The following is a 26,526-nucleotide window of genomic DNA, read 5'->3' as shown; positions in this document are numbered from 1 at the left end:
TTCTCAGGGAGGAAATTGCTGAGCTGAATAGATAGCTGTCTGATCTCCTGCTATGAACTTTTCTCAATAACTGTTCTATTTAGGACATTAAGTGCCCAAAGTATGTATAATATTGTCCTATGTCACTCTAAATTAAATTTAAAGAAGTCATTTTACATTTCTTTCACTTGGAGTTTATCCTTACAATTACTCAGGGAGGGAAGTTGGGCAGGTATCATTAACCCTATTTTACAGATGAAGATAATTGAATTGAGATGCTCAGTCACTTAGGTCACATATTTAGTAACTGAACAAGCTGGAATCAAAACCCACGTTTTACTTAACACCTAACCCAGTGCCCTTTTCACTACTCCATACATTTTACAGTTGATGTTGAGTAAGGCTTTAAAAGCAGTGCCCTGGATACGAGCCATTTTTGAGGTGCGTAGGCAGAAAGCATCCAAAGTAGAATATTAGAAAATAAGGTAATATGCAGTTTGGCCATGTATGTCAAGAATCTTAAGATGCTTAGCTGCCATCCACCTATTAATCTGTAGAAATCTAAAGAAATAATCAGATATAAACAACTACTTAAAAAATAAGAATGTAAGTTTGATATTATTTGAAGAGTTGAAAACGGGGAACAACATGTTCAGCAATTGGAGGGCAGTAGGTGAATTTTGGTACATCCATGTGATGTATATTATATAACTATTTAAAATAGATATTTGAAAAAATGACAGGAAAATGCTTATGAACTTATGTTCAGGAAAACGTGTCAATTATATGAGGTATGAAGAAAAATATGGTTGGGGGTATCTGCATGAAAAAGATATGTAAGATAATACACCAAAATGTTAACAGTATCTAAATCTAGTTGGGATTAGAAGTAATTATTTCTTTTTTTTTAATGCCTTTTAAATTTTTGTGACTGTGTATTTTATAATCAGAAAAACGTTTCATAATTAAAAAGATGAAAAAGCCTTTGTCGAAAAAATCTGTCAGTATTGCCAGTGTTATTTGGTCGTTATGTCATGATTTAGAAAACTCTGGTATAAATATTAAGTATTGAACATCTTTTCAGTGTGGTTTTTCATCTATACTGGGGTACTTGATTTACAGTGACTTTTAGCAGCAGTATATTTTATTTTGAGGAAAAAATGACGTTTTCAGAATTTTTTGTATATTTCATATAAGCTCACTAGAAATTTTTTTAAAATGAAGTTTGGAGTAAAACCTGAGAAATCAGGAACTCTTCCTGCTCCTGTCACCCATGTTAAATAAACAATTTGGATCGCTGTAGAGGGCGCAGCTCACTGGCCTATGTGGGAATCAAACTGGCAACCTCAGCGTCATGGTGCTCCAACCACCTGAACCACTGGGCTGGCCCCTCGTTTTTTATTTTTTATGAGAAGTATGTGATCATTTTAAGAAACTTATTCTTAAATGTTCTTCAGAGAATATAATTTTAAGTGTGTTAAACTTGTTTAGTTTCAGAAGATGAGAAAACAAAATAATGAACACAGTAAATAGAGAAAATAGAATCTTCAAACTGAAAGAAGTAGAATATTCTTTTGGTCTTTTTAAATTTAATTGAGGAAAGTTTGTTAATTTTTTAAAAAATTTTTTTTTTTTTTTTTTTTTTTTAGATTTTATTATTGAGGAAGGGGAACAGGACTTTATTGGGGAACAGTGTGTACTTCCCAGACTGTTTTTTCCAAGTCAAGTTGCTGTCCTTTCAATCTTAGTTGTGGAGGGTGCCGTTCAGCTTCAAGTTGCTGTCCTTTCAGTCTTAGTTGTGGAGGGCGCAGCTCAGCTCCAGGCCGTTGCTAGTTGCAGGGGGCACAGAACACCATCCTTTGCGGGAGTCAAACCGGCAACCTTGTGGTTGAGAGGACACGCTCCAACCAACTGAGCCATCTGGGAGCTCAGTGGCAGCTCAGCTCAAGGTGCCATGTTCAATCTTAGTTGCAGGGGGCGCTGCCCACCATCCCTTGTGGGAGTCAAGGAATTGAACTGGCAACCTTGTGGTTGAGAGCCCACTGGCGCATGTGGGAATCGAACCGGCAGCCTTCGGAGTTGGGAGCATGGAGCTCCAACCACCTGAGCCACCGGGCCAGCCCATTTTATTTTCAAATTTGAAGATACAAGTTTAAAGTTTTCGTTGGTATCAATATTTGGGTCTGAGCGATACTAGCTAACAAAGTAAATGTATATATAACTGTGCTATTATTCATTAGAAGAAAATACTTATATAAATTTAAGATATTAATCTTTGGGACTTGGGTGTAATTGGAGGCTGTCTACATGGTTGTAGGTCAAGATATCGCAGTCATCCTGGTCTGAAGGATTTGGGGATATAAATAGCAATGTACGATTAAGTTAAAGATAACGTTGTGATGTCTCGGGTTGATTTTTATCATACTTATATAATCTCCCGATCACATGACTTAACATTTTTTCTACATTGTTTTTAAGTCGGAGCACCATAACATGGTGTGGGAAGTGAAGACAAATCAGATGCCTAATGCAGTACAGAAACTCCTGCTGGTAATGGACAAGAGAGCATCAGGAATGAATGACTCACTGGAGTTGCTGCAGTGTAATGAAAATTTGCCGTCCTCACCTGGCTATAACTCTTGTGATGAGCACATGGAGCTTGGTAAACAAGATTAGAAGTTTTTAGGAATCTCACTGAAATTCAGATTAATTTTCATGTTTAGCCTACCTTGAACTATTAAAAAGTATGTGTAGTTTTGTACATTATGAGTTTTCTGTGTTCTCTTGTTATTGCTTGTAAAATATTACTTAAAACCAACATAAACCTGAAGCTATTTATGGTTATAGAAACTCATTTACAAAGTATTAAACTAAGCTGCCTTACTTCGTGGGTAAAGATAGGGCTATTAAACTTAGGAAAACCCTGCTGTGTGGCTTTTCAAAAGGTGTTACTTCTGTAACATCCCAGTGAGCTCAGTAAATTATGCCTGGCCACTCTTCATGACTGTTTGTTAGTATGAAGGAGAAGTTACAGGGGACCCTTGAAACTTGAAGAGCTGACATTTTGTGGTGGTCACTACTGCTGAGCTACTCCCAAAATATGTAGCCTGTAGAAATGTGTAGGTTTGTTGAGGTATAATTTTCAATTGTATTGGTTTGAGGTGTTGAAGAGTAAACAGCTAATGAGTGACCACAGTCGCTGCCCACCTTTTCAGCTTGGTTTTGTCCCCATTTAATAGGCAGTTTTCCTTAATGTTCACAAAACCCTGAGAAGATGTGGTTATCTTTATTTTACAAAAGATGAAATAGAGGCGATTATATGCTAGGGTACCTTTTGGGAACATGGAGATCCTGAAGGCCTTGGGTCCTCGTATTCCTTAATAGTGGTTACTGTTGAGCAAGGACACCGTTTTCATCAGGCAGCTGATTCTTCACCCTCACATCTTAGGTTTCTGGAGGAAATGAAGAACCTGGGACTCAGGGGGGCTCAAAAATGTGTGCCACCGCAAATGACTTCAGGTTAAAAGTCATTAATTTCCTGAATTTGAAAGACAGAAATGAACTCTTTACAGTAAATAAAGAAGTGATGGTCAAAGAAGGATGTTGGCAATGAGGGAAAGGAAGTAGCTACACAAGCGTGAGGATTTGATGCTAGATGTCCTGAATCAGTACTTCTGAGTTAGACATTTCAGTTTAGTAGGCTATTCTGGGATGTTTGCCTCAATAGGATTTATGTGTATGTACCTTTGTAGTGGCAGTTTAGGAGAACTCCCAAGACGAGAAGAGTTTCTAATATATTGAAGGGACCCAGTGGATCTGTACAGTGTGTGTAGGTATATGTTTCATAGAGTTTTTTAAGGTCTGCAAGATGCTTTTTCTCTCTTTATATTTCTTTTTTCTTACTCAATAGTTTAGAATTTAATTTTTTAGAATTCCTTATAGTATTCATGGCCTTCATGTGTACATGAGTGGTAGTTGGGTAGTTTTTATACTTTTCTCTCTTGGGGAGTGAAAGTCTATCATGAACTACCTTTTGGGAATACATTTACAGGAAAAAATAACCAATAAATATTACTGAGTTCAGAATTTCTCAGTAAAAAATAATTTGCCATATATAAAGATGAATAAATAGTACCTAAAAACTTACATGATCTATAGTCTTATCTTTGAAAATTGTTTTCATTATTGCAGTTATCTAGTATAGCAGGTTAATAAAGTATATGAACATAAGTACATACATGCACACACAGAATGTCTTCTTTTTCATTAATGTGTTCATGTAAAAATGTATATAGTGGCATGTGGATTGCTCCTAAAGTGAACTATAAAACATCAGGGGGGAAATGTCAGAATACACAAAGCTTGTTTTTCCAGTCTGCACAGTTGTGGTAATGACATAGTTTAGGTAGTGAGGTCATTACTACATTTACATTCACTGGATACACTTTTCTCCCGGGCTCTGTTGACCCTTAATGTACTAGGTGTCATTTTTTAAAATTGAAACTTGTGTCATTCAAGAAAACCTTTTGGATTTATACTTTTCTTCTCACAAAAATAATTAGCTAAATTAGAGGACTTGTCTTCTGACTGTAATTAATAGAATTGCCTTGTATTAGTAGTTTCCTATTTATAATTTTGAGTGTGCTTATTTGCAGATGACCTTCCTGAACTTCAGGCTGTGCAAAGTGACCCTACCCAATCTGCCATATACCAGCTAAGTTCAGATGTTTCACATCAAGAATATCCAAGATCGTCTTGGAACCAAAATACCTCAGACATAACAGAAAATACTTACCGTGAAAATGAGGTGGATTGGCTAACAGAATTAGCAAATATTGCCACCAGTCCACAAAGTCCACTTATGCAGTGCTCATTTTACAACAGGTAGGAACATTGGCTATATTTTTATTGAAAATTTCTATTACCACAAAATGCTATTTTCTCCAGTTTTAAAAGTAATGCTATAAACCATCTAATGAGTGGTTTACTTACATAAGTATTTAAGTAAAGTCATTAGAATAAGCTCCTTGTACTATGATGATCAAAGAGCTATGTTATTCAGTAGTATGATTTCACACTCTGAGGATTAGATACAAGTAATATGAAAACAGCAGAGTGAAAAATATTTGTAAATGTTTTTAAATCATCAGAAAATAAATGAGACGAAGAAATACTTTTAAATTTTTATCAAGCTTGAGTTTGGTTCCTTTTTGTCTAGGTTTATTTTCTCCCATTGTATGTGTCCCTGTTGTTTACCTGTTTGCTAATACTATCATTTGCTAATCTTTAGATCTTGAATTTATGTAGATTCCCATAAAAGTAGATTCCCATTGGTGAAAACCACTGTTTCACATATCCTGACCAGAGTTTAAGAAAATGAGTTGTGCTGTGAAATTATGGAAGCTTTCAAGCAATATTCCTAGAGACCTGCGTAGATAATATTTATTAATTATCCCTAAAATCATGACATTATCTGTGTAAAAAGACATAAATATGATAGTTTGTAGGGGAGAGAAATGCCCAGATTTACACTCATGTGGGTGAAAAGACCGTAGTTCATACTAGGTGATGTGGAAATAACTGAATTTTGGTGGTGCTCTTAATATAATTCCTTGCTAAAGAATAAATTTTTTAGGTTAGAAGACTAGTTTTCTTGTGGGCCATTAAATTATGCTGCTTTCCTTCTATTTAGCAGGATATTGGTCTTGATTAGAGCAAATTCATTTCAGTTAACTTCAGTTTAATTCCATGGAAATTTCCACAGGAAAGAAAACTTGCTTTTCCAGAGTATTATTTCCTTTATATCCCAGTTTTCATTATAATCTTAATAGTCAAAAACTGAAAATTCTTTTACATTAAAAACACAAACCCTGATTTTACTATTGGACTTTCTTTTTTCCCCATTTCTAGTTTAGAGATAATTCTTTTCTTTTTTCACAGCAAACTCATGAGGATGAAAATATGGTTCATGAAAGTTGAGTACATCCTTCAGAAAAAAAATCAGTATAAACACATAAGTAAAGGAGTTATCTCCCTAAAGATGTAAATTTATTCTCTGCAGCATATTCTGTGTTTCCTTTCTTCCTAGGGAACAAGACCAAGAGTCATGCTCTGCTGTCTTGCCTGCCTTGTAACACTGTTCATGCAACTTCTTGTAGAGTGTTAACTATGTTAGTTATTGAGCTTTGGGTGTCTGAAGTCCTAACTGTACAGTACCAAGGGTTTGAGGAAGGTCACATTTACATTATCCCTGCATAGACAGAAGGATGGAGATACCAGTATTACTGTTGTAGACATGTGTTTATAAGTTAATTTTTACGGAACATTTATTTAGGCCCTTATACATTTTAGAACATTGCACTGGTCCTTCTCTTTTAAAGAGTTAAACAGAAGAACTGATAAAACACATTTTCTTTTTAGTGGAAAAGGCAGGGATGAATTAAGGAATTTTTAGCAGTTTGGTCATTCTCTAATAACGTCATAAAGTTCCAAATGTATAATGAAGAAGTTGACCAAAGATGAAACATTTAGTATTTGTATTTTGAAATCCAAAATTGGAATGCATGGTGAAATGCATGGAAATTGTGGGGTTTTTATTTAAGAACTGATATGAACATGAAAGCAAAATAAATTTCACAAATCATCATTTAAAAATAATTTCTGCAAAGGCATAATGAAAAAATGTTAATGAGGATAAAGTTAAAATTGAGAGGCTAATAAAATTTCAGTGAATAAGGGAAGAATTGGAAAGTAAGATGCCCTCTTCCCCTTTTTAAAAAGAGGGTTTGTACAGATATGCATAAACTTTGTTCTGTTAAGGACCAAATCCCTATTTGGCATCTCAGATTGGTCCTGGTTTGGGACCTTCAGACAGATCTACCCCCAGACCTTGCAGTCTTCCTCTGCTGTTTTCACACTTCCCATGTCAACACATGTTCCTGGTCATCCTTTATGGGCTTGCTTCTTACTGTTACTGCTCCTGGGAATAGCTGATCTGTTTGCGGGGAAAGATCTTAGTATGTCCTTGGGAGCCTAAGTACTCTTAAAGGGAGCACTGCCAGGTAAAGAGACTTGTGAAGGGAAACTGTGGAAGGAAGGGGTAAGTTTTTTTTAAGGTGACCTGGGGCAAAATAACTAGTCCTCATGTGGAGGTGCTTTTCCAAAAATTTGTATTAGAAAACAAGAAATAGTGTCCAGTTACAAGAATTTGCAAATAGGCTGCTTTCTGCTACAAGAAATAGTAAGTTGAAGCATTTTAGCTTAAGGTAGTTCATGTGCCTGACTGGTGACAGGTGGTTGGTAGATACAGAGTTCAGTGTTGGCTGTATTAAGCCTAGATTCACTTGTATTAACACTTAGTGACTATATCTCAAAGTAGAAGAAAAGTGGATAGGGAGCCCTGCACAGGGGTTATTCTTCATGAATGAAAATATGCACATTTATATGTACTTGTTGATACAAAAATAAATGAATAAATGAAACTAATTCAGAATTTAAAATACAATGTCAAATCTGGAAAAAACAGTGTTTAAAATGTGTGAAAAGGGCTTAGGTAAGAAGTTGAAGTTAAGGAACAGCATATTCTAAATGAAAACTCTATGTCTTTGCTAGTGTTTTCCATGGGTGTCTTATATGTAATAACGTTGGCATTTCTAATATAAAGTGTTTTTCATCAAAAGGAAAGATCTACTTTAAGGACCTGTGCTTTATGGTTAAAACTACTTCTTTATTTTAGATCCTCTCCTGTCCACATCATAGCTACTAGCAAAAGCTTACATTCCTATGCACGCCCTCCACCAGTGTCGTCCTCTTCTAAGAGCGAGCCAGCCTTCCCTCATCACTGGAAGGAGGAAACACCAGTCCGACATGAAAGGGTGAGTTGAGTCATGAGATTAAACTTTGACAAAGTTTGCACAACAGTTGAAATATATTAACTTTCCCTCTTTCAGAACGTCTTTTGAGGCACATACAGGTGCAAAAGTGTGTCTCATTGTTCTGCTAGTGATCGGGATTCGATTTCGCGTACAGCTCTGTGAACTGCTAGGAGAGTTTGTTACAAGTGGGAACATGCATTTAACTAGAACTTTTCAAAATCTTCAGTTCTCAAAGGCATTGTATTTCCCTAAGTTTAGAATGATTAAGTTATCCCCTAATAAGGAGAAAGCCTGAAGGCCTGAGATAAAGACAGATAGTAACAAGATATGTTTAAAAATAAAAAAGTGTACAATGTTTTTCTCCACAGGCAAATAGTGAGTCAGAATCTGGCATTTTCTGCATGTCCTCCCTCTCAGATGATGATGATTTGGGATGGTGCAATTCCTGGCCTTCAACTGCTTGGCACTGTTTTTTGAAAGGTAAAAAAAAAAAACCATAGTTGAGTTTTTCACAGCTTGCGTGTGCAGCACGCTAGTCACACATCTCATGTTTGTTTTGCTTGCACTGCAGGCACACGCCTGTGCTTTCATAAGGGAAGCAAGAAGGAGTGGCAGGATGCTGAGGACTTTGCTCGAGCTGAAGCCCGTGGCAGTGAGGACCGCCTCCAAATGGGCGCGCACAAGGTTGGGGTCGGATTCCCGAAACTAAAGTCTTCAAAGCGAAACATAAGGTTTATTGTTCACCTACAGGAGTATCCTCCATTTACTTTCATATTTAAGTGACAACTTACAGTTTAGGTAGCGGTTTTGTGACTACTTATTGTTGCTTAGCCTGATGGAGAGGTTTTAGATTTACCTGTATAACTGTACTTTCTTAGAGGTGGACAAGTAAACTGGCATTAAAAATGAATGAATCAATCAGTGAACCAAAGACTTGTTTTAGGTAATCTACAACGTGGTTAATTCCCCTGTGGGTAACGGAGAGTTGCTTACATTAAGTTATTTTTTAAGTAACTCCATAAAACACCAGCTTTTTCTAAGTTGATAAGCAAAAGCAGTAGTGGGCAGTAGTAGGATAAAAACAGTTGACACCCTTGTCTGTGAAATCTTGTGTTTCTCCAAGTCCACTGTGGGCAGAGAGATTGGGCATGTGTAGCACGCTTGTTTAAAATTCCTGTTTGATCTTGCTGTCCCTACTGAGTTTCTTGAGAAAATTAATCCTGACATGGCTGCCTTCAGTTTCTCCCTCTTGCTGTTATTGTTCATTATAGTGAAGTTTGCCTTAGCCTGAATGGCCGTTACCACTCTACTAAAGTTTTCTCAGAGCTTACTCGCTTTATTCTGATTTCTAGAGAGACTGCTGCTTGTTCCGTTTGACATCTCTGCAACATCTGGCACAGTGATTTAATTCCTGACGTTGTCTTCTCTTGATCAGTGAAGCAGGCAGTGCCTTGATTCTCTTTCATATCTCGGTCTTTCTGACTGGTGGCTTGTCTGCCCAGAATGGTGAATGGCAGACAAGGTTCTGCTCCTCTGCACTTAAGCCACTTCCTTCTGTGATCATGTCGGCGCCACCTCCGTGGGGTCTGAGGAGAGCATTCTGGACTTGGGGCCAGGAAACCTGGGTGCTCTTCTAGCTCTTCCAGCAACTATTTGTGTGACTGACCTTGGGCAGATTGTTAACCCCACTAGGCATTCTGATTTCTAGAGAGACTGCTGCTTGTTCCGTTTGACATGTCTGCAACATCTGGCACAGTGTTGTAAAATGGGATTGGCTTCCTGATCTGTAAAATGGGATTGGATTACTTTTGAGGGCTTGTAGGTCTAAGAAGTAGGAGGCTCTGTAATTCACTTATCTACCAATAGATGTCTGTAGCCTTTACTTGCATGTTTCCACGTGCGTATTAGACATCTGTGTATGAATATCAGTCCGTTGTTCAAACTCAGCTTATTAGTACAGCCAACATTGGAGTCATCTTTTTCTTCCTCTTCCTGGCCTACTTTTCCCCTCATTTTTTAAAGGTATTGGTGTCCTTGATTGCCAGATTCAAGACCATGAAGTGGACTATCCCTTCATGTTTAGTTATCAGTTCTATTTCCTTAAAGATTTTTTACAGTCATTTTTCTCTCTCATTCTTTACTTTGTTCATGTACTAGTGTAATGCTTGGATACTATAGCTGGCTGTTGGCATATCTGTCTCCTTTGTTTTGAATTTAAGGATAGACATCATGTGTTGTTAATGCTTGTATTTTCAGAGCCTGGTGCCTGGTATATACTAAATACTCAATAAATATATGCTTAATTTAAATTTATCCCAGTTCTACCACCACTGTACTTGTCAATTCAAGACTGATGGGTGTCTCTTCTTATATCTTTAAATAAATTGAATACTAGAGGTAAATTTTTCTATATTATTTCTATATTCTTTATTATTATCTCAAAGTGAACAGTCATATTAATAGAAATACTTTTATTGACTTCCTAGTACCCTCTCAAAGGAAAGTTGAAGCACTTTGTCTCTAAGACCCTTTACTTACTAATTGGCCCCTCCTTTTCAGTCTTAATTGCCCCAACTCTGAACTCAGCTTGTATTTTTAGCAAATACTCAGCACTCCCCAAAGCATAGTTAGTTAAAACTACTCCTCGTGTAAGGCCTGTTCTACCTTCTAAAAATTTCATTCTTCTTTTAAATCCTAGTTCAAATGGGAGTTGAAAGCCTCCTTAATCTCTCTTGGAATTAATGTCTCCCTTTATTAAACTCCATTAGCATTATTTACACTTGAATTAAAATGCCTTTTCCAGTCTACCTTATATTGTAGTTATTTATATATGTGCTTTTCTTCACTGCTGGATAAAAGCTTCTTAAAGACAGAGATCCTGTCTTGTTTATTTTTTGCCTTTTCCACAAAGTCTTACATAATAGGAATTTCACTGTGTGTTGAATTGAACATTGCCAATTCATTCACTGTATACATGTATTTTCAGGGCTATGGTTCTGATGGTCTAAAACTGTTATCACATGAAGAAAGTATATCCTTTGGGGAGTCTGTACTGAAGCTGACTTTTGATCCTGGTACAGTGGAAGATGGTTTACTAACTGTAGAGTGTAAACTGGATCACCCTTTCTATGTTAAAAATAAAGGTAGGCCTTCAATTTGAATTTGTAGTAACTTTTTAAAGAAATCTTAAATCCATAATTTTATCTTGTGGCATAAATCTTTGATGATCAAGGAAAAAAAATTGAAGAGAAAATTTCAAACTAAATAAAACTACTATAGGAAATGCCTTATATGCTATGTGTCTTAATAGTATGGTAGTCAGACCAAGCTCTGCTTCCTGTGGGTATGAAAAACTTTTAGATTCGTGCAGCACACTACATAATATGCTCTCTTACCTTGGTATATAGTTCGGGGAATGGAGTATTCTAGTAATTGCATTTTGGTTTAGGGTTACCAATTATACTATTATATACCTGAATCACTCTTCAGAGCCTATTACAATACCACCATGTTAAACATGATAATTCAGAGAGTATTTCATGGTCTCACTCATCATCATTTATCACTCACTATCTTGTAGAAGATGGAAGTGCTGATAGCCTCTATTAATGTTGAATTAAACTACGCTTCGGAAGGCTTTTGCGTTGCTTAAAGTACTTGGCTTTATGGCAAAGATCCATGACTTGTGTTAGAAAATGTCTTGGGACTTACTTTAAAAAGCTTTCTTTTTTAAGATTCAGAAATGATATATCTGTCATATAATAGGGTGCTTTCTGTCAATCCCCATCCTTGATGCAGCTTTTATTTGATTTAACTATAGGTTGGTCATCGTTTTATCCAAGCTTGACCGTGGTACAGCATGGCATTCCGTGTTGTGAGATTCATGTTGGTGATGTATGTCTACCTCCTGGACACCCCGATGCCATTAATTTTGATGATTCAGGTGTTTTTGATACATTTAAAAGGTAATACTGGGTCAGTTTTCTTTATCTGCCGAAGTTTACCTTTAATCTCCCTACTGATTGCTAAGTCAAACATTGAAGAGGTTAAACCTTTAAAGATTTGAGAATTACAAAAGAACCATTTAGAGGAAGTACATATACATGATTAAGTGAAAAAAATATTAGGTAATTAAAGTAAAACCAACAGCTCATGGGGTTTTACATAGAATAGTCATATAGGAAAAGTGAGTTCATTTAGGATTAGATTAGGAAAAATACAACAGGTTACATGATCAAGAATTTAATAGATCGGCTTTGATAGTTTAAAAAAAAATTGTTATATCTGGCCAGTTATTTTTAACCAGTCCATAAGTCTCTTAATATTTTTGTAGTTAATTATATCTTTTTCTCTTTAGTTAACTGTCTTTGTTTAATACTCATTTTGACCAAGGGCATTAGTTGCATGGTTTAACAAATAGCAAATATAGCGGAAATTTGAGATTTATAAAGACTTAAGAGGGAAGTGATTTTTCCTGTGATCATGTTGCTGTTAAGTGGCACAATAGGACCCTCAAGAAGGTTGACCAACTGTCTCAGTTTGCATAGAATTTCTCTGGTTCCAGCACTGAAAGTCCAGCATCCCTAGAAACCTGTCAGTCCTGGGCAAACGGACAATTGGCCACCCTACTCCCAGGAGGTACCCAGAGAAAGTCTGTATGTAAATATCTGGGATTTTAAGACTCATTCTTTAAGCTAATTATCAATTCCACAGGCATTAGGTAGAGAATTCTCAAGAGTTCCTGCTGGGGACTAGATTTTCTTTCATTCAATTAACACAATAAAATATAAGGTTAATATATTTGTAAAAAGACAAGCCACAAACTCATAGATACAGAGAACATTTTGATGGTTGCCAGATGGGAAGGGGGTTGGGGGATAAGTGAAAAAGGTGAAGGGATTAAGAAGTACAAATTGATTGTTGCACAGTAATCATGGGGATGTAAAGTACAGCATAGGGAATATAATTGTCAGTAATATAGTAATTATGTATGGGGTCAGATGGGTACTAGATTTATTGGGGTGATCACTTCGTAAATTACATAAATGTCTAATCACTGTGTTGTACACCTGAAACTAATATTGTATGTATGTCAGTTGTAATTAAGAAGTTAAAAAAATTGAGACAAAAAGGGAAACAAGAAAGGGGGAAAGTGAGAGAGGGTCACCGAGAAGCAGAGCAGAAGCTGGAATTCAGGCCTCTGGATTCCTAGTGAAAGGCCCCTTTCCCTTCCTAAGGAAACATTGCATTACTTGAAAAATAAATGCTTATTGTTTGCTTGCTTAAAAACACAGGCCATATGCTTAATAACAACTGCAACATTGCAGTCTAAATGCTGCTTGATTGTATCGCTCATACACACTTTTCCTCGGAAAATTAGAAAATGAGACAAAATTTTAAGTTCTGATACTAAGTATTCTTAGGATACAGATCAGTGGTAGCTCCTTTGTTTTGGTGAGAGTGTAAACAAAATTTTGGAAGACAGTTTGGCCTTATAAGAACACTGAATCTCAGCAATTCCATTCCTCTATAATGTACCCTTGTGGGCATGAGTTGGGAGATGTGTAAATAAGGTCATAGCTATGTTAAGTGGAAAATGAATGAACCTTAGCTGTACATTTTAAAACATGGATCAACTTTAGAAATAATGTTTAATAAAAATCAGTCTCAGAAATATACACAGTGATTCCATTTTTTATGGAATCATATTCTTTGGAAATATATGTAATAAAATTATAAATATATTTGCACTATACAGTATATAATATATATAATACATACCACACAGTTACGCTGGAGGTCTTCACTAGGAGGGCTCGGATTCAATATATAGTTACACTCACAGCTCGGATTTCTTACAGTGAAAGGATACAAAGCAAAATCAGGAAAAGGAAAGGCATGGGTGAAGTCTGGGAGAAGCTAGGCTTCCAGGAGTCCTCTCCCAGTGGAGTCACACAGGACATAACCTATATCCATTAGGAGTGAGTTATGACCTGTATGAAATGTTATCTACCAAGTGTCTATCTCGTTAGACACTGAGCAGGTTTTTTACCGAGAGCTGGTCATATAGGCTGCCTCAGGCTGGCACTTACCAACATTCCAAACTTCCAAAAGGAAAGCAGGTGTTCAGGGTAAACCATATTGTTTGTATACAGTTTCAGGAACTGGTCCACTGTTCTCAGTTGTGGGAATCATGGGAACCTTCCCGAAATCCAAGTTTTCAGATGCTAATTAAGGGCCAACCTTGTAAACCTTTGAAAAGATAGCAGTCAGGCCTATTATACCTTTTCAGCACAGCGAAACATTATGTATCACATGTTAATAAATTGACATTACCATAATTAATGCTGCTATAGTATGTATGTGTTGTGTTTATGAATAATGCATTATTTTTATAATAAAATTATTGAAAAAGTAAGAGAATGATAAACATTTAGGAGACTAGTTATCTCTGGGGGGTTGGCAAATGTGGAATTTTGATGATGTTAGAAATATTCTGTTTCTTAATTTAGGTTTTGGGTTCCTTCATTTATTTGTATGCTTTATATATATATGTAATATCAGGGATTGCGTAGTGCACAAGATTGTCTTTTAAAGCAAAAGGAACACTTGGCTACCTAATTCCTATTTTTCCAAGATGGCAAGTTCTCATTGCTTGGTCCTACTGAGTAGTAATCACTCTTATGATGACCTTTGCACTGGTCTTTCTTGTGGAGTGACAGCAGCACCCCTCTTTTCCCTTCCCCATAAAGGAGTGCAAATGGGTGGTTTCATCCAGGAGAAACCATGAACAAGTTGAGCAACGTGAAGTTGACTTAAATTTTCATTATGGGTTAGATTATGGCTTGCTTAAGGGGGAGACGCTGCGTGATACAAGGAGGGCAAGAAGGGAAAGAAAGGCAGAAAGAAGAAATACTTAGTTTAGGAAGGAACTGGGAACCGCAGAATAAATTCCCTTGTCCACTTGGGGGACTTGGGGCAAGCTATACAGGGAAGACATTGAGTAGATTCTAGCTAGTTAAGGACCGGAAATAAGCAATAAACTGATGAGCTCTTAGACGTAGTGCTGGCTCTCCTGTGGAAAGGAAGCTTCCAAGTGCGAGCATGATTTGAAGAAGCCCATTCGAGACTTGGAGCTATGTGCCAGCTTCTGCCCTAAGCGTTTTCATACATGCATTGTTCTTGCAGCTATGCAACATTGCACAGCATGTATTCTCTTCATTTTACAGAATATAGACTGAGGCTGGGTGGTTTAACTTGCCCAAGGTCATGTTACTTGTAAGTGGCAGAGGTGGGATTTGAACCCAATTATAATTTTGCATCATTATGTTTTGCAAAAATACTTATTTTACCCTCTCGGTTACCCATCAAACATTTGAGAGCTTTGTATGTGCCAAACATTGGGGATTAAAATCAGTTAAGACATGGGCCTGGCTCTTCGTTTCCAGCCTAGAGAAGGAAATGGATTGGTACATGTGCACGTATGGAGGCAGTGTAGTCTGGTAGGAACCTGAGGTCTGGAGCTGGACTGCCTGGGTTCAAATCCTGCCTCTGCAATAGATTGCTATGGAAGCTGGGTAAGTTAATTTTTCTCTGGCTCTTTAAAAATCTGTAAGAGGAGGATAATATTGAAGGGAGGAGTAAGTGAATTAATATATGTATAACATTGTCAGTAGATACTCCACTATTACGGAGTCTTTCTCTAAGAGTAATAATTAGACAATGAAGGTCAGAAAGGACATTTTAAGCTTAAGGAATGGCATGTACAGAAAGCAGAGGTGTGAAACAAGGCACATTTCAGGAACTACAGATAATGAAGAAACTGACAGTGAGGTAGTATAGCAAAAGGTTATTTTTTCAGGTATTCTTTGTAATATTTTATGCTGCAGTTATGTCAAAATGCAGAAATCTGCGACTGAATATTTCAAACTGCTTTAAATTGTATCCATACTGGAAATAGGTGATGGTTACATTTTTGCCACTAGATGGTAGAGTTTTCAAACTTCAGTAGTTAGCTTACTCTATTTAAAAAAATTTAATTGAAATATATTTGACATATAGCGCTGTATAAATTTAAGGTGTACCACATGTTAATTTGATACCTTTATATACTGTAATAAGATTGCCATTGTAAGGATAATTAGCACCTCTGTCATGTTACATAATTATCATCCCTTTAGTGGTTGTAATTATTAAGTTCTAGTCTCTTCGCAAGTTAGATGATTATAGTACAGTATTGTCTATTCACTACACTGTGCAGTAGCTCTCTAGGGCTTACATATTACTCATTGCAAGTTTGTACCCTTAAACATCATCTCTCCCATCCCCCTAACCCCCATTAGGTAACCGCCATTCCCATTTTTATGAGTTTGGTTTTGTTAGATTCCACATATTACATGATAGAGTATTTGTCTTTCTCTGTCGCATTTATCTCACTTGGCATAATACCCTCAAGGTCCATCCATGTTGTCTTACCCTATATGAAATATTTTGATATTTTACATTGTAATTAAATATTTGCCCCAGTAGAGATTAATTTGTGTCAGATTTATTCATAATGCTTAAGTTTGCTGTTTTTCTAAGTTATATTTGGAAGTAGCTTATGGTAGTGTTTCTCTGACATAATACTGATTGCTATGCATTCATTAGATGATTTTGGAGTCATACTTTAAGTACATTTATTTCATGTAATACCCTTAAAAAACAGCCATTGTGTGATTGATAATTGGTCGAATTCATTTTTACTACGTGCCATTAATGGCATGGACCTCATTCATTTAGCTCGCTCTAGATCGAATAACTCAACCTCATATGCATTCCCTTAGGCAGACTCTATTCCTATAGCTAATATGAACCTGTTTTGATGTGTTACCAGAATTTCAGTTTCAGGGAGAGAAGTAGGAGTTGGGTTTAGAATAAAAAAAATGAATACAAGGTTTTCTGCTAAGATAAAAAGTAGAAGCAGAAGGAGTTAACACAGTTGGAACAAGAGAGAATTCTTCTCACAGGTGTATCTTTAGACTGTGGTCTACATTGACTCTAATTTTCAGCTGATGCTTTCAGTTAATATTATTTGTTCAATTGAGGTTAGCCAGTGTCAATGCAGAGAAAGCACCATGGTGTTGGTGAGGAAACCTGGGCTTTGGGGGGCACAGACGGACCTGGGTTTAGATCTAGTAGCTGTGTGGCCTTGGGCGGTAGGACTTCATCTTTCTTAGCTTGTTCCTTCACGTGAAAGAGACAGTAACGATACCCTCCAAGCAAGCTTGTTGAGATAAGAGATGATCTGAAGAAAGAGTTTCCGTGCCTGTATAAACTGAATGTACCAAAGTCTGGCCAGTCCTGGTCGATGTGGGTTTTTACTTTCTAAGTTATTAGGCTATGTTATAACAGATGGATGGCCTTTTGGGGAGACTGATACTGGGGGTGCCAAAAAATGTATACACATAACTTGTATTCATCTTTTGTTATCAGTATATATATTGAGTATTACAATTTTAATACAGTTTTTTCCTTTATTTTTTTAAATGTTTTTATTGGGGAATATTGAGGAACAGTGTGTTTTCCCAGGACCCATCAGCTCCAAGTTGGCGTTTTTTCAGTCTAGTTGTTGGGGGGCGCAGCTCACTGGCCCATGTGGGGATTGAACTGGCGACCCTGGTGTTATGAGCGCTGCGCTCTGACAACTGAGCCAACCGCCGCCCCGTTTCTTTCCTTTCTTAAAATGCGTATACATTTCTTTGGCACCTTCTGTGTATGACTGTATCTAACAGATGGTGGCCCAGATTACTCTGCCCTTTCAAGTGCCTTTAGCTGCACTGAACTGCTTCTGACCACCTTCCCCAGCAGTTTGTCATCTGTAGTCATTAGTCTGCAGGCCTGGTGTATGCATGCCGCTCCATTTTAATTTTCTAGTTTTAGGCTTCTGTAGGCCAAGAAGTCAGATTATAAAATTTGTCAAAAAGTAAATCTAAAGTAAGACTACATGGGGGTGTGGGATCTGGAGAGACTAGTATGAGTGAAGTATGTGGGTTACAACAGACTCCTTTGGGGGTGGGGTGCTTGAAGTCTTTTGTTTTGAAACTTTTGTGTTCTCCACAGATTGAAAAAAACAATTTTAGTCAGTGTATCCATAAGCTTTCATCTTACAAGTAATTGTCAGTGGTGAAGTTGTTTAAGTAGTTTTGGTAACATTACATAGGGGAAATACATTGAAATTTCCTATCATACATTAAAGATTTTTTTTAAATCCGGTTTTTACAAAACAGATAATTAAGTTGAATTAAAACCATGTTATAATTTTTTTTAAGCTATGACTTCACGCCTATGGATTCTTCTGCAGTCTACGTGCTAAGTAGTATGGCTCGTCAGCGCCGTGCGTCTCTGTCGTGCGGAGGACCCGGCGGTCAAGACTTTGCAAGATCTGGATTCAGTAAAAACTGTGGCTCCCCTGGACCATCACAGCTCTCATCCAATTCTCTGTATGCGAAAGCCGTCAAAACCCACAGCTCAGGGACTGTGAGTGCCACTTCTCCTAACAAGTGCAAAAGACCAATGAATGCCTTCATGCTTTTTGCCAAAAAATACAGAGTTGAATATACTCAGATGTATCCAGGGAAAGATAACAGGTAAAAATAGTGGTGATTCTGATTGTAATAATTAACACTTCAGTGCAGTTCACAGCAACTGGGACAGTTAAACTTAATGTTCAGTAGCTTTTATTATTGAATTCCATTTTCTTAGGTTGACTTGAAAGTAAAAAGTTTAAGTGGAATTTTTAGGGTTATGTGTAATAATTTTATAATACCTACGTAGATAATTAGATTACTAAGGGGTAAGGATCTGCCTTCTAAAATAGTACTAAATGTCATTTGCCTGTTAGAGGACAGACACAGTTGTTGACAGCTGACAGTTCCGTCTTCATAGGAAAGCTTTATACAGAAGCCTAGCACTTTCTTGTGTCAGATCTCAAGGATGTACTGATTTTACAGCCGTCACACTATGGCATATGCAGACATTAGCAATTTGTAATAACTGCCAGCTTTGTCAAGACTCCACCTAGAGGTGTCCTCAGTAAAGCCCAGAAATGCAGATGAACTCACGTCCTTCCTATTCTGGTTACGGTGCCCTCACATCATCTCTGCGGTTCTGTACTGCTCATTCCCTCTCACACCAACCAAGTTCTCCATGTATAAAAACGAATCACTCAAAACCTCCTAAGAAACAAAACCTCCATTTCTTTTACCCACAATGTCGTCAGAAAAGTCAAATGATTATCCACCGAAACAATCAATTTTGAATTCAGGTTTGAATGTCTCATGAGCTTAATTTTTACATGTATGTATATTATGTGTATATTTTGTGATATAATTGACATATAGCATTATATTAGTTGCAGGTGTATAGAATAATGATTCAATATGTATATATATTGCAAAATGATCATGACAATAAGTATAGTTAACATCCATCACCATACTAGCTACAAAGTTTTTTTCTTGTCATGAGAACTTTTAAGATCTATTCTCTTAGCAACCTCCAAATATGCAGTTCACTGTACATCACATCCCCATGACCAACTGGTAAATGCAGTTTGTGCCTTTTGACCACCTTCACCTATTTCATCCCACCCTTCATCTCCCGCATCTAGTAACCACCAATCTGTTCTCATGAGTTTAATTTTTGTTTACATTTTAAAAAGAGAAGCTTCTTATGTCAAATGCATCACTGATTGGGGTATTCATACACATGTGAATATTTATTGGTTTGTTTCTCCGGTAAATGTGTCAACCAATATGTGGTACCTTTAACCCAGAGACTACAAAAACTGGTTTTTATTTTAGCAAAGGAAGATGCAGTACAGTGTTTAATTGCATCAAGTCATTGGATTAAAAAATGTGTTTACTAAACATTTAATTTCTTTTTAAGTAATAGAGCTTCTGTGGTTACTGTTCCTTTAAAGCTCAGATGCTTCTCTAGTGTCCCGTCAGTTACCGGAAAGTCACTTACTTATACTTCATGCACTCATTTCAGGATCTTTTGTTTTGAAATTGTCTTGAAAGTATCGTGAAATTAATAGTTAAAAGCTCTTCATAGAAGGAAAATGGTTTATGTGTACGTGTCCTGGATAAGACTATTTAGTAGGTTTGGGACAGGTTAACAAACATAAATAGGAAATACCTTCAGATTTCTATCATGATGTCTTCACAGTTTGACTTCCTGCCTTTTGAGTTTATCCAGTTTCCTCTAGGGATAGTACAAATATGGCCTGATGTTTATCTGGAGTTGTTTTAAGAGGGAAACAGTAAGATGTGCATAGTTAATGTCACCACATTTTCACTAATGATTGCATGACTGAGAAAAGACTTTTATCATACTTATTTGACAGGTTATGGGCACAGATAGAAAGTAAGAATAGCTTTTTATGTGGGTCAGTACTGTATCCTGCTAACGTTGACTGTTGTCTGCCTTAATGTCGTAAACCCTGGACCGGGAGAGAGCCAATGGTCATTTAAACCATTTCTTTGAAATAGTAATTTTTCTCTTTAAACTTTGTAGAACATCCATTTTGTAGCCATTTTAGATGTCCTTTGGCATTTGGAAATATTGGCACTATTCCAGGAGACTAATTGCTGAGATTGTGATGAATGGACCTCATGACTTGAGATTTTACTGGAAATGACTACGATGGTCTTGACCTTTTCCCTCCTCTATGTTGGACAAGATTTTTGTCTTTTAATTTTATATTTCTTCCTGAAGTAGCAGCACTTGACATGAGTTTTATGAACAACTCTTGCCTTCAGCATTGTGTAAATATTTCTTTTACAGAGCCATAAGTGTGATCCTTGGTGACAGGTGGAAGAAAATGAAGAATGAAGAGAGGAGGATGTATACATTAGAAGCAAAGGCTTTGGCTGAAGAACAGAAACGTTTAAATCCTGACTGTTGGAAAAGGAAAAGAACCAATTCAGTATGTTTCAACAAGCAGTTGCTTAAAATTACCTTGACTTTCCCCCAGAACTGTGCTCACACAGAGCAGTTGTCTAGCCTTTAAAAGCTGTGTTGATGGTATTCTCAGCAGTTTTACACCTCAGCACCTACCTAATCGTGTTCTCACACCGTCTCGTCAGGCAGGCAGGCCGCCTTTCTTGACATCAGTCAGTGCCATTGACTCCTTTCCCATGAGAAGTACAAGTTGCAGGCCTGCTTAGGAAGCATGTTGGTCAGGAAATGCTGAGGTGGAAAAATAACTGCAATGTAGTATTTCTAGTTGGATTGAAAAATGGGTGTTGCTAACTCAATATCACAGTAGAAATTATTTCTATTGGGGTGGTATGTCTCAACAGCCTTTTCCTAATTGGTGAGGGGCAGTACAGATATTAGAGGCATGGGGGAGGTTTGCTAACCAGCCTTCTTGGGGGCTTCTGACGTTGCCCAGAATTTCTGAATTACAATCCTGAGGAAGGAGAAGAAATCGAAACGCCCGGGAAGACTGGTCAAGTTTGCACCATGACGATGCTGTCTTGGGTAGATGTGATTCTTAGAACTTCTCCATGACTAGACTAGCGTCCTTCAAGTTGTTTTTAGATTAATTACAAGGAAAGTCACATGATAGAACAGAATGAGCTCAGTTTGAACTATCTGAAGATGAAGGGAAGACATCTACAGTAGGGTTAGCAGAGGTGTCTGTGATTGTGTCTTTGTGCCTCTTTCTTTATAGTAACGTGCAGTTCACATCTATTTACATTTTTCAAGAATTTATTTTAAAGGAATAGTGGTCAGATTGCAATCTAAGAGGATGGCTGAACTGGGTTTTTTAGACGTTCTTTATTACCTTAGGATTCCATGTAGGACTTTGCCTGGATCCCCTTTGAATCCTACTTGATCTCTCTTATCATTTTTATAAATTTTCTAGATGCTTAAGTCATCAAATATTAGCAAATTTTTTTAAATCCCCACTTTGAGGAAGTGATTTTTAAGTTTATAAATATCCATCTTAGCTTCCATTTGTAGAATTACTATCTGTTGATTTGTAAACATTCACTGAGTTGTTTTTTCTTTTTATCTCCTCAGGGCTCACAACAGCATTGAACCAGGATGCTGATGTGAAGTCTGCATTTGCATAGACACTGACTGGGGGTGGAAAGACCTAAGAAGATCAAGGTCTCACCATTTGTCCTGAATTCGTGTGACCATAAGATACTGATAGCCTTGAGTCTCGAAATGATTTAATAATAAGAGTGAGGATGTGCTTTCTCCATTAGAGCATTAAGTAAGCTAAAACTATCAACATTGTAAACCAAATTGCCTTATTTTTCTTCCAAACTTCATATATGTCTATCAGGTAATATAGGCTTGAAAATTGATATCCTGTGGTGCTAAAGTACAGTAGAAAGCGGAGAAGTGTATACATGTTTTATTTTAAATTGTACAAAAGGGGAATTTAAAAATATGTAACTGCTGTTCATACATCGGCTCCTTACTGCTTATTAATCTGTATTGTACACATGATGGAATGAAACAGAAGCTGGGGTTGGCCTTTCCTTGAGCAACCATCACGTGGCTCAGCATCTGTGCCAAACACAGGCGCTCCTTCTGGCCAGTGCCAAGGGCTCTGGGACCTTGGCGGGTGGCTGGTGTCAGCGTCCAGCAGGAGAGCCACCTGCTGCAGTTACCCGAGCACACTGGCTTCATGCACCAGGTGGCAGCACCACCCACCGTCCAGTGGAGACGTGGCCCAGGCCACCAGTTCATGGCCCTGGGACGCAGTCGCCATCAGGGTGCTGTTAACAGTTGACAACGTTGTATTTTTAAACTGTGTTCTGTATCTCCTCAGCCACATATCCTAAGTATCTTATTTTGTCATCGTATCTTTATGGTGGGGGCAGACTTTGCACTTACTGCAGTGCAACACTCGCACTTTACTTTTCCTCCAACTGTCAAAAATTAGAGCAAATACATTGGCAATACAGCTGCTTTTGCTCTGAGCTACAATCATGGCTTTTCATGTTACTTAACCACATGGTATTTCTGGTTAGGAATCACAGCTGTAAAATTGATTTCAGTTCATCACACTTCTTCATGATGTTGCCCCTAAATTTTGCACACTATATTCTTGTATATTATTTCAAATAAAATGAAAAAAATTGTTTATCTTTGACTTCTGCTGATTGATCTTGACTGAACTTTATGCATGAGATGTCAGAATAACAGGTTTAGGGGATGGAAAATAATTAAGTTGCTCATGGGATTTTAAAGCATTAAAGATGTTAACAGAACAAGGGCAATAGAAAAAACAGATTGTCTACTATTTATAAAAATCTTTGTAGAGCAAAGATGGTTTTTTTTTAATTTGGCAGCCCCAAAGTCTTTTAAATAAAATGACACACAAGGTATAAAGACACTTCTTTTGCTCTATCTTTATTACAGCTACAGTATGACATTTAAACATTTAGCCCTACATCTTTGCCTTGGGCTATGCCAGTGGTTCCCAAACTTGGTTACATATTGCAAACACTTGGGGATGTTTTTTAAAAATCCTAATGCCTGGCTCCTATCCCCAGATGTGTCAATGTGGGGTACAAATCAATATCAGGGTTTTTCTAAAGCTTCCACCAGTAATTCTAATGTGAAACCAGATGTGGGAACCACTGGGCTACATACTCATGTACTGAGGAGGAAGGCTGGTTGGCGGATGCAGGGTACTTACTATGTGTTATCTACAGGGGGACTCAGGTGATGAGAAAGAAGTTTTAGCCTCAGAGAAGCCTGAAAGGAAAAGAGTGGGATGTCCTGGAAAAATCAGGACCCTGAAGTTTGAAGGTGGTAATGATTTTTGACATTTTATGCTACTTAAAGTAAAAGGGCTAAAGAGGTAAACAGAAAAAGATCACTAAGCAATACAGAAAAGTCAATTACATTCTTAAAATAGTGGATAATAGCTGTCTTTTAGAGTATGTATTTAGTTTAACTGCCAACCCTGAATGGTTTAGTGCAAAACGGAGATGAAAAAATATTTCATGTTATTGCTGAAGAGCAGACGTAGCTTTCTGAAGCAGCTGAACCATCACGGGATAAACTGGTGCAAATTCTTTGCCTTCTCTACTTCTTACTGACTGGACATAAGCTTCCAGGGCTCCCCTGAAAACCAAAACGAAAGTAATGTCAAAAATTACATAAATAAAACAGCTTATAAAACATGCTATATAGTTTATATAGTATATTTATATATATAGTGTATATATACAGACGGTGCCAAATACACATTTTAAGAAAGGAAAGAATTATTAAAATTGTAATACCATAACAAAGAATGCAAGTCATGTATACACTTTTTTGGCACCCTGGTATATACATATATATGTAACCCACATATATATAAACAGGGTGCCAAAAAATTTAAGGAAAAAACTTAAAATTACACTGGTGGTAACCACTTTGAGTACTTCTTGTAATTGCATAAGTCAAATGTGACTTGTATTCATCTTATTGGTATATATTGAGTATTACAGTATTAATTTTTTCCTTCAAATATGTACACATTTTTTGGCACCCTCTGTATATGCACGCACATATAGGTATATGAAGTCAGACAAGTTCGTGAACTCGTTGCAACAATGTTGCTAACCTTTTTTGATATCAGAGGGATTATTCATTATGAATTTGTACCAACTGGACAGGTAACCAAGTTTACTATTTGGAAGTGTGAAAAGGCTGCGTGAAAAAGTGAGACCTGAACAATTCACGGCTCTTGCATCACGGCAATGCACCAGCTCACAAGCCACTGTCTGTGAGGGAGTTTTTAGCCAGTAAACAAGTAACTATTGGAACACCCTCCCTACTCACCTGATCTGGCCCCCAATGACTTCTTTCTTTACCCAAAGATAAAGGAAATATTGAAAGGAAGACATTTTGATGACATTCAGGACATCAAGGGTAATATGACGACAGCTCTGATGGCCATTCCAGAAAGAGAGTTCCAAATTTGCTTTGAAAGGTGGACTAGGCGCTGTTATTGGTGCATAGCCTCCCAAGGGGAGTACTTCAAAGGTGACTGTAATGGTGATATTCGGCAATGAGGTATGTAGCACTTTTTCTAGGATGAGCTCACAAACTTAAATTGTCTTAACTTTGTGTGTGTGTGTGTGTGTGTGTGGCCCATTTCTGGAACTGCTCTGCCCAGTTCCGTAAGCTAAGTGACCAACAGCCTTCAAATATACTGGTAGTGTTACTATGGTGAAGGTGTGAAAGTAAACATCTTTGGGTCTGCTCTGTACTCTCATAACAATCAGAGGCTCTGGCCTCTGAGCTGGTTCTCAGTTTCCTTCTTCCATTTCCCTCTTGAGGAGACGTCTGACAAGCCACGTGCGGCGTGTGCTATGCAGAGCTCGTGCAGTGGAAGGAGGGGTCCTTGGTGCACAGCGTGACACCAGTACATGCACTATACCCTTGTCATTTGACAGAACGTGAACCCATAGAAGAAACTGTTCCTGGGCCTGAATTTTTAGCAAATGATGTTATAAGGAGACAGTCTGAATTTAGTCACGGGAATGTGATACCAGCCAGTTATGATTGATGTCCTCATGAATTAGATCGGTGTTATTTGCAAACTGCCCCCAGGCCACGTCCATCCATACGCATGATTCTGTGGTGTTGTGGAGGTTTCACATTGCAGTGGCAGAACTGAAAAGTCCAGGCAGAGGCTATAAGGCTGGCCAAGCCTAGAATATTTACCATGTTTCACCGAAAATAAGACCTAGCCAGACAATCAGCTCTAGTGTGTCTTTTGGGGCAAAAATTAATATGACTATAAATATATTAATATGTAAATGTATATATATAATTAATATGACTATAAATATATTAATATAAAATTAATATATTGTATTATACCCGGTCTTAAGTAAAATAAGATGGGGTCTTATATTAATTTTTGCTCCAAAAGACGCATTAGAGCTGATTGTCTGGCTAGGTCTTATTTTTGGGGAAACATGGTAGTATCCGGCCCTTCGTAGAAAAAGTTTTCAATGTCTGAACCGGATGATCTGTTTAAGTGGAGCTAAAAACAATGGTTAGAAGATTATTGTTCATTATTGGTCTAATTCCCAGGTGTAACAAATTTTTGTCTTAATCATATTGTTTTAAAAGTTGCACAACTCTGAAATCAGAGCATTTCTCTAAAGATATAAGCTAACACAGTTACTCAGCACACAACAATCTCAAGTCCCATCTCACATGTAATTCTTAACTGGTGGTTTTGCTCCCAAACACTGAAAATACTAAGCCTTGCTCAGGTTCGTTCATTCCTGTCATTTAACTAAGGAACACACTGGCTGGAGTCTGCCCAGCTCCTCGCTCGCTCTGTGCTGCCCCTCCGACTCCACTATCCCTTTTCACAGTCTCAGCTATGAAATAACTGAATCCCCCATCTCTTCCAGCCCCGAACCCCCTCCTGATTTCTGTTTCGACCTGTGTTCTGCACATTTTTATCTGATTTCTTCCAGGTATCCCTCAAACTCACCTGTCAGAAACCCAGGGCAGTCCAAAGCCACAGAATGAATATGTGGCAGCAAGAATGAACGTCATGTAAACTCTGGGCTTTGGGTGACAGTGACGTCAGTGTGGGTTCACTGACTGCTACAATGGGCCACTGGTGGGGGCTGTGCACGCGTGG

The 26,526-nt window shown here is 37.5% G+C and overlaps 2 protein-coding genes across 3 annotated transcripts in view; one reads left to right on the top strand and one right to left on the bottom strand.

The window, feature by feature from the left end:
• Window positions 1–23,013, top strand: part of HBP1 (HMG-box transcription factor 1) — a 30,204-nt gene extending 7,191 nt beyond the window's left edge. For both annotated transcript variants that reach the window (XM_019745324.2, XM_019745326.2), the window contains exons 2-11: window positions 2,458–2,641; window positions 4,635–4,863; window positions 7,715–7,853; window positions 8,222–8,333; window positions 8,425–8,537; window positions 10,840–10,996; window positions 11,674–11,818; window positions 18,164–18,481; window positions 20,682–20,823; window positions 21,927–23,013. In XM_019745324.2, coding sequence (XP_019600883.1) covers window positions 2,458–2,641; window positions 4,635–4,863; window positions 7,715–7,853; window positions 8,222–8,333; window positions 8,425–8,537; window positions 10,840–10,996; window positions 11,674–11,818; window positions 18,164–18,481; window positions 20,682–20,823; window positions 21,927–21,944 — 1,557 coding nt within the window. In that variant the 3' untranslated portion in view covers window positions 21,945–23,013. The remainder of the gene's footprint in view (window positions 1–2,457; window positions 2,642–4,634; window positions 4,864–7,714; window positions 7,854–8,221; window positions 8,334–8,424; window positions 8,538–10,839; window positions 10,997–11,673; window positions 11,819–18,163; window positions 18,482–20,681; window positions 20,824–21,926) is intronic.
• A 233-nt stretch (window positions 23,014–23,246) lies between these two features.
• Window positions 23,247–26,526, bottom strand: part of COG5 (component of oligomeric golgi complex 5) — a 310,758-nt gene continuing 307,478 nt past the window's right edge. The window contains exon 22 of the mRNA XM_019745323.2: window positions 23,247–23,993. Within this exon, the coding sequence (XP_019600882.1) occupies window positions 23,876–23,993 (118 nt within the window). The 3' untranslated portion in view covers window positions 23,247–23,875. The remainder of the gene's footprint in view (window positions 23,994–26,526) is intronic.

Source organism: Rhinolophus sinicus, linkage group LG09 (assembly GCF_036562045.2).
Source record: "Rhinolophus sinicus isolate RSC01 linkage group LG09, ASM3656204v1, whole genome shotgun sequence".
In the NCBI taxonomy this organism is placed as follows: domain Eukaryota; kingdom Metazoa; phylum Chordata; class Mammalia; order Chiroptera; family Rhinolophidae; genus Rhinolophus; species Rhinolophus sinicus.
Note: the sequence above shows the minus strand (reverse complement) of the source record. Positions and strands in the feature narration are given on the sequence as shown.